The 8975-nt window shown below is 47.0% G+C and overlaps 1 protein-coding gene across 2 annotated transcripts in view; it reads right to left on the bottom strand.

The window, feature by feature from the left end:
- LOC134097712 (E3 ubiquitin-protein ligase pellino homolog 2) overlaps positions 1–8446 on the bottom strand; it is a 15808-nt gene extending 7362 nt beyond the window's left edge. The window contains exons 1-2 of one of the 2 annotated variants that reach the window (XM_062550654.1): positions 8161–8446; positions 2187–2316 (exon numbers count right to left, since the gene is read on the bottom strand). In XM_062550654.1, the coding sequence (XP_062406638.1) occupies positions 2187–2316; positions 8161–8234 (204 nt within the window). In that variant the 5' untranslated portion in view covers positions 8235–8446. Of the gene's footprint in view, positions 1–2141; positions 2317–8160 lie in introns of both variants that reach the window. The other variant, XM_062550653.1, reaches the window with a different exon arrangement.
- Between the last annotated feature and the right edge of the window lie 529 nt (positions 8447–8975).

Raw genomic sequence — 8975 nt, 5'->3', positions numbered from 1 at the left:
CAGCCCAGCCGCAGCTCCTCTGCAGTGCTGCACTTCAACAGAAACAGCAGCAGCTTTCTCCACTCCTGCTGCAGGCACACTGACCCATAATCAAGAGAATGTGCAATCAGCCATACTAGCTCCTGCATACTAGCTCCTGCATGCTGGATATGCTCTGGGTACCGCACTCCGGAACTCTGGGTACCGCACTCCGGAACTCTGGGTGCCGCACTCCGGAACTCTGGGTGCCGCACTCTAGAACATGGCCTTTTCCATTACTTTTTCAATGTGCAGGCCAGTGTGATGTATCTTCATGGAATCCTCCCTGTTGAAAATGACTCCAGAGGTGCACTTGGCTGGCACGCTGCCCGCTGATGCCAAGGGCTTACGGGGCGCTGCCTTAGGACCCAGGGGCACACACATCTGTGCTCCGTACGATGACTATAATCTAATCTATACTCTAATCTAATCTAATCCCCTTCCTCCGCCAAAACAGAGACTACTCCACTGACAAAACACTCTATCTGCACATCTGGGGGTTCCTGCACTTTGATAAATACTAAAGAAATGGAGCCAAATAACTGTCTGGTTGTAAGGCAATGTGAAAGTGGTGACAATTGCTCTTGATTACCTGACAGAAACAGAAAACACACACACACACACACACACACACACACACACACACACAAGAAATCTTCAAAAGAATGGGGTCAAGTGCAGTGAGTAACGTATGTACAGGACATTCTGTGGTGGCCCTCACGGTTGAACGCCTGACGGACCACAACAAGCTCTTTTGATTCCATGCAATTTTCCGATTCTATGTAACAGCTTTGGCTGGCCAGGCCGGCCTGAAGTATTTGTTCTCTCAAGTGCCAAGTATTAGGAAACACTTCTCAAACGAGTTCATGAACTCTTGAGAAAAGCTCATGTGTCTATCTGCCCCACATAATGGATGCTCTGTTCCCAAAAAGTGATCTGAGGCTTGAGTTGGAGGCGCTGGACAGAAGCCTTCTAGGGGAAAAGCTTTCAGCGTTCCTCCATTAAGAAAATTAAAATAACTCCTTCAGCCTCTAAATGCCATTCACTTCCTGAGAGAGAGAGATTTTACTGCCTGCCAGAGATATGCGACTTCACTGCATAAGCCAAGTCTGCCTCTGCCATAGCTCACAGCCAGGCCTCACTGTTAAGGGACAATTGTAGATAGTATCCATTAACGGTCTTTATAGGGGAGTGTGTATGGCAAAGGGCTGAGAGAGAGAGAGTGTGTGTGTGTGTGTGTGTGTGTGTGTGTGTGTGTGTGTGTGTGTGTGTGTGTGTGTGTGTGTGCGTGGTAAAGGGTTGTGAAAATGTTCAGTATAGTGTTTAGGTGAAGGGTTGAGTGTGTGTGTGAGTGTGTATAGTACAGTGTGAGTGATTTGAGTATGGTTGGTAAAAGGCTGCGTGTGTTGAGGTGAAGGGTTGAGTGTGTGTGTGTGTGTGTGTGTGTGTGTGTGTGTGTGTGTGTGTGTGTGTGTGTGTGTGTGTGAAAGTGCACAGTAAGGTGTGAGGCCCTGCTCCCCATCACTGCAGAATAAAGGGACTCAGCACTCTGCGGTGACCGAGAGCACTTGACTAACGCTGCAGAGAGCTGCTCAAGAGTTTCATTATGGACACACACACACACACACACACACACACACACACACACACACACACACACACACACACACACACACACACACACACACACACACACACACACACACACACACACACACACACACACACACACACACACACACACACACACACACACACACACACTCTGAGAGCTCAGAGAGTTTCATTATGGAGAAGAAATCAATTTAAATCACTCGGCTGCTCGCTTCTCACACAAAAACATTCACTGCAGCAGACGCTCAGTGTGGGAGGAACTCTTGCTGCTGGGTGGGTTAGTACGGACGTCCAAAGTGTTGGGTTTGACCAACCAACCACACACACACACACTCACACACACACTCACACACTCACCTTGCTGTCCAATGGACTGGTAAAGATGTGCACAGTGCTGGGTTTGACCAACCACACACACACACACACACACACCTTGTGAGTTGATGAGGATGCGCACATTGCTGGGTCGGACCCCACACACACACACACACACACACACACACACTCACCTTGCTGTCTTGTGGGTTGGTGAGGATGTGTACACACTCACTCACCTTGCTGTCCTGTGGGTTGGTGAGGATGTGTACAGTGCTGGGCCGGACTCCGTTGGCTTTGGCCCGTCTGTAGAGAGCGAAGCGGCTCTTCTTGCGGCCTCGGTCACCCCCCGGCAGCGAGCCATTATACCTGCAGAGCAGAGGTCAGAGGTCAAAGGTCATATTGAACCCCACAGGCACACGGCACAGTAAACGCCTGCCGAACGTGTTGCCTACTGTTAGGAACCAGAGGAGCATTCAGATTCATACACGTAGGCAAACGCTTGCGAATGTTTGCAAACAGTTTTCGGCAAACGTTTTGCAAACAATCGCAAACAGTCTGAGTAAATAGTTCTCCGCAAACATACAGTGGAACTGGACGAAAGTAACAATGTGATTACTGTTAGAATGGAATGTTAACACCAAATGATGCGATTTGAATTACTAAAAAAAAACACACGTTCAGCACGAGCGTTGGCCACAGTTCGCCCAATCTGAATGCACCTCTGGATGAGCTGTGTCTATGGACTGCTGTGATTGGGCGACAGCATTTAACAGGTCTGGAACATGGATGACATAAACAAACCCGGCATTTACACCCTCATATTAAAGGGACACTTCACCGATTAGCATTAAAGGGACACTTCACCAATTAACATTAAGCTTTGTACCTTTAGAAAACCAGTCATGTTTTTGAATGGTCGTGCTTCATTCCCTCAGTTTGCCTTGAGATGGGAGAAATACAGATTTCAATGTTGAACTTCCTGCTTTCAATGATGTAAAAATTGTCATTTTACATCATCGAAAGCAGGAAGTCCTATTCATGGGTTTCATTGAAATCCGTAGTTCTCCCATAAAATCCCTTTTATTGACCTCTTTCTCTGTGTTTAACAGGGCATAGAGTGTATCAGGGAACAGGACGGTCCATGCTACATCTTGCTCCGTGTTTAACAGGGAATAGAGTGTATCAGGGAACAGGACTGTCCATGCTACATCTTGCTCTGTGTTTAGTGGACAGCAGGCTGAAAGCACGCAGCGCCGTGTGAAGAATGGTCCTCAATATTTCAGTTTTAAATACGGGTCGTGCTAAACCCTCAAATCAGATTAAAGAAAGCTGGGCCATTGTGGGAAGGATTGAGGACTTATAGACTTACAGGAGAATAACAGGAGAATAACAACACAATAGAACTAAAGAGGAGAGCACAACTCATCTTCAGAAGACAACAACAGTGTGTGAGAGAGGGCAAGAGAGGGAAGGCTCGAGGGGTCACTAAAGCTATTGGGGAGGTTTTCAAGGCTACGCAGCCCTCACCAAAGTAACAGGCAAATGAATACTGTAGTTCAGATAGTATTCGAACTTGGACAGAACGAAAGACATTGCCAGACGCAGTCTTAAGCACAGGGTCTGATTTCATGTCAAAATCACTATACACTAACTATACTAACAAGAGACTACACTAACTATACTAACAGGACACTACACTAACTATACTAACACAACACTACACTAACTATACTAACAAGACACTACACTAACTATACTAACACGACACTACACTAACAAGACACTACACTAACTATACTAACACCACACTACACTAACTATACTAACACCACACTACACTAACAAGACACTACACTAACTATACTAACACCACACTACACTAACTATACTAACACCACACTACACTAACTATACTAACACGACACTACACTAACTATACTAACACGACACTACACTAACTATACTAACAAGACACTACACTAACTATACTAACACCACACTACACTAACTATACTAACACCACACTACACTAACTATACTAACACGACACTACACTAACTATACTAACAAGACACTACACTAACTATAGCTATGAACACTATGCAGCAGTTCCATGGTGACCGTGTTCCTATGGATATGACAACAGCTTCAACATATAGCTGTCCCATGGTGACTGTATCCATATATGATAGCTGCTTCAACATATAGCTGTTCCATGGTGACTGTATTCTATATGATATCTGCTTCAACATATAGCTGTTCCATGGTGACTGTATCCCTATATATGATAGCTGCTTCAACATATAGCTGTTCCATGGTGACTGTATTCTATATGATATCTGCTTCAACATATAGCTGTTCCATGGTGACTGTATCCCTATATATGATAGCTGCTTCAACATATAGCTGTTCCATGGTGACTGTATTCTATATGATATCTGCTTCAACATATAGCTGTTCCATGGTGACTGTATCCCTATATATGATAGCTGCTTCAACATATAGCTGTTCCATGGTGACTGTATTCTATATGATATCTGCTTCAACATATAGCTGTTCCATGGTGACTGTATCCATATATATGATAGCTGCTTCAACATATAGCTGTCCCATGGTGACTGCATCTAAATATGATAGCTGCTTCAACATATAGCTGTTCCATGGTGACTGTATCCATATGACAACAGCTTCAACATATAGCTGTCCCATGGTGACTGTATCCCTATATATGATAGCTGCTTCAACATATAGCTGTTCCATGGTGACTGTATTCTATATGATATCTGCTTCAACATATAGCTGTTCCATGGTGACTGTATCCATATATATGATAGCTGCTTCAACATATAGCTGTCCCATGGTGACTGCATCTAAATATGACAACAGCTTCAACATATAGCTGTCCCATGGTGACTGTATCCCTATATATGATAGCTGCTTCAACATATAGCTGTTCCATGGTGACTGTATTCTATATGATATCTGCTTCAACATATAGCTGTTCCATGGTGACTGTATCCATATATATGATAGCTGCTTCAACATATAGCTGTCCCATGGTGACTGCATCTAAATATGATAGCTGCTTCAACATATAGCTGTTCCATGGTGACTGTATCCATATGATAGCTGCTTCAACATATAGCTGTCCCATGGTGACTGTATCCCTATATGATAGCTGCTTCAACATATAGCTGTCCCATGGTGACTGTATTCTATATGATAGCTGCTTCAACATATAGCTGTTCCATGGTGACTGTATCCCTATAAATGATAGCTGCTTCAACATATAGCTGTTGCTAAGCAGCATGTGCTCCTCCGTCAACATCAACATGACATTTAGCTCCCTCCGTCCCTCCGCGGGGACGCCTGACACAAGCACACAAGAGAGGGATTCTTCTCCTCCGCTCAAGTCTGCAGAAATGTCAAGAGCTGCCCTCAGTGCCACCACAGAGCCGACTTCCTGTCCACAGACCGAGAGCAGTCCAGCCCTGCCCACCCCTCTGGTGTCAGTCAGTGTTGCTGATAGCTACGCTCCATCCCACCATAATCCCCCAACATGCCGGCTAGCCCACTATGTGGCAAACCCATAGACAAAGCAGCATAGCTGATCCGTGTGCATGGCTCAGCATGGCAGATGCCCTACAGGTCCTTGCCCCCTACCTACCATCTGCTGTACTAAGAATAATCAGGACCATTCATTTGCGCTCAGACTCCACGTCCATCTACAGCAGGCCTACTGTGAACTGGGTTACGGTGCATTGTGATGTCATAAACAAGTGCCCCTAGAACAGCCAGCCCTGCGGGTCCCCTCCCTGAACACTCGGGCTGCACAGCGCTTCATTTGGAGAGGGTTGCTTTCTCTCGCCCTCCGACCATCTCCGTCCAGGAAATGCATCTCATTCTGACACTTCCTGAAAGGAAACGCTAATCCCGGTGGGTTTCGGCACGGATCCGGGCCAAGTCCTGACCAGAGGCGCCGGACACTGCTGCTGGGGTGAGACGGACAGAAATAGCCGGTGAGAGGATGCCTTTGACTCAGTCTCGGTCTCCGCTGATGACTCAACTGCTGAGACTGAGTGAGACGCTGACCCTGTTTGGTGAGCTGGTGAATAATTCAGCCGAGGTGTTTTTACTGTAATGTTTGAGTGAGTGGGCCGACGACAGAGTCTACAGGACACCGCACAGCGATGTCCAGAGAGGAGAGGAGAGGAAAGGAGAGGAGAGGAGAGGAGAGGAGAGGAGTGGAGAGGAGAGGAGAGGAGAGCAGAGGAGAGGAGGAGAGAGGAGAGGAGAGGAGAGGAGTGGAGAGGAGAGGAGAGGAGAGCAGAGGAGAGGAGGAGAGAGGAGAGGAGAGGAGAGGAGAGGAAAGGAGTGGAGAGGAGTGGAGAGGAGAGGAGAGGAGGAGAGCTCAGCTCCCTCACATGACGCCGCCGTGCCGTGAGTTGGTGAGAGCACAGAGCAGCACCGAGCACAGAGGAGCACAGAGCAGCAGCAGTGAGGTCGGCCGCCTCCGAAAAGAAAGAGCTCGACTCACACGGCCACAGGGCCCGGCTCACACCCGGTCCACCCCCCCCCCCCACTCCTCTCCTCTCCGCTCCGCTCCTCTCCTCAGCTAATCACCACGCTGGGGCTGGGACTGGGCCCTTTTGTGCTGGCTTGGCCGGCTGCGCCAGGCAAACACACAGCAGCTGCCTCAGGAGCGCACGCGGCCCGGGTCCGGCTCGGGCGTGTGCCAGTTCCGTACGCGTCTGCCGTGCGTGCGTCTGCGTGCGGCGCGCGGGTGAACTGAACTCACTGCACCAGTTCTGCCAGCTGCTGTCTGGTCCGGCTGAACCACAGCAGGCACACGGAACAACATCGACCATCAGGGAGCACAGTGGTCAATGTGCCATTTCAGCAAGCGCGCTCGCACAAAGGGACACACTCATGCACACGCTGCCACAAAGGCACGCTCACACACACACACACACACACACACACACACACACACACACACACACACACACACACACACACACACACACACACACACACACACACACACACACACAAACACACACACACACACACACAAAGACAAGCACACATACCCTCACACAAATACATGCACATTCCACACACAAGCAAACACAATCTACATACACAGACCAACACACATACCTTCACACAAATGCATGCACACTGCACACACACGAAACATACAAGCTTGCGCATACACCCACACAATCACAAGTATACATACATGCACCTCACACACACACACACACACACACACACACACACACTGCAGGTACGTCATACCTATACATCTCAAGATCTCTGAGACCATAAATATCCCTCTTGCACACCAGTCATACCGTGCAGTGACAGAGAGCAGCAGAGCATATCTCCACTCACAAGCCAGGCAGCATCATGCCTTCCCTGCGCTGGCCAGACATTCGCATGCGAGCAAGGCACGCAGGTAGGATGCATCATTGGTCAGCACATCCTGAGCAATGCATCCTGGGAAGGGGAGAAGCAGTTTTGCCGGAAAAAAGAGGAGGGGGTGGTGGGGAAGGAATAGCAGCTCGAAACTTCGGCAGAGAGTGTGGGTTCTACGCTGCTAGCGAGCACAGCAGGCCAGCCGCCGTGGGGTTGTGTCTCTGGTGTAACTAATAAAGAAAGAGATTCACGTGTAGGCCTACTGAATGCTTTTAAAAGATTACACAGCAAGCATCCTCGCGTCCACTAATGCACAGGACAGAATTCCATATTCCAACTTAGCCTAGATCGACCAGAGTCTGGTCACACCCCATTCAACACATACCAGAACATAAGCTGCTTGCAGCCTATACGTTAAAGCATGTCGTATACTTCTGAACATTTTAATTATACTTTACCGAAGGTATAGGGATGCTGGTGGCGTGACTTAGCCTCAACAATGCCACAACCTACTCGGCTTAAGCCTGTCTGAGATTTAATTTGACCATTGATATGAATGTATTAACCGAAGACAAGCTATTCGCGTGTGTGAAGAAATAAATCGCGTCTAGTTCAGTACATTGATACATTGTAATAACGCTGGTTGGATGTTGGTCAACTTGTTCAAAGCGTAGGCTCAACCGGATATCCAGCCTCCGCATTCTTTGTGAATCGGGCAATTTCGCACAATTTCAACTTAAAACATCTACACATAAATACTCATATCCCGTGAGTTAGCCTACTTACCCAAGAATCACCAATTCTCCGTATTTCACCGGATCTTTAGAGTGGGCATGTTCGTCTTGGTTCGGCGACAACATCAGACTCGCGAAGGCAGATGTTATGCGCTTTCCAGAACAATTTTTTTTTCAAACGATAAGTTTCAGCGCGGGTATGCTACTATCAAGGGTTAAAACGATGCGTCGGTAACGAGTGCATTATTCATTCCGACACTTAGAGGTGGATTTTTGGAGGGCGCATTTCCTTTACAAATGATGTAGAAAAAAACTCCCCAAAGATAAAGGCCAGTGAGTCAAACCCGCACCGAATCAATTACAAGTGGATGGCACAAAAACAGCTCGCGGTAGGGTGTCGCCTGTACCATTTGTTCAGGGAGGGATGCACAGTCGTCACGCAATCTTTACATACCACAATTACTATTAAGCATGTCATATTTGGTGTTGTTACTTGCATTATTGTGTGTTATTTATACAATGTTTTGACATTAAGGACAAAATTGAGTCAAATTACTGATATCTAAAATAAATTTTAAGAACACCTCCACCTTATGTCTTGGAACAAATGATATCGACTTGATGAGAAGCTTGTTCCTGACCATTACGTCAACCTGAAACAGTATGGAGTTTGTAGGATATTGTGAAAATACTCCATTTGATAGATCCTTGGTGTCTTGGTGTTTATATGTCATACACTATCATGCGTTTGTGCATTTCAAAGCGGAGTGAACTCTATATACTTTCGTGACCTACAATGGTGATGAACGGATTTTTCCCATTCCAATATAAAACACCATCAAACGCTAACACTGCACGGTGCCTGTT

Source organism: Sardina pilchardus, chromosome 12 (genome assembly GCF_963854185.1).
Source record: "Sardina pilchardus chromosome 12, fSarPil1.1, whole genome shotgun sequence".
Classification (NCBI taxonomy): domain Eukaryota; kingdom Metazoa; phylum Chordata; class Actinopteri; order Clupeiformes; family Clupeidae; genus Sardina; species Sardina pilchardus.
This window is presented reverse-complemented; position numbering and strand designations above follow the sequence as displayed.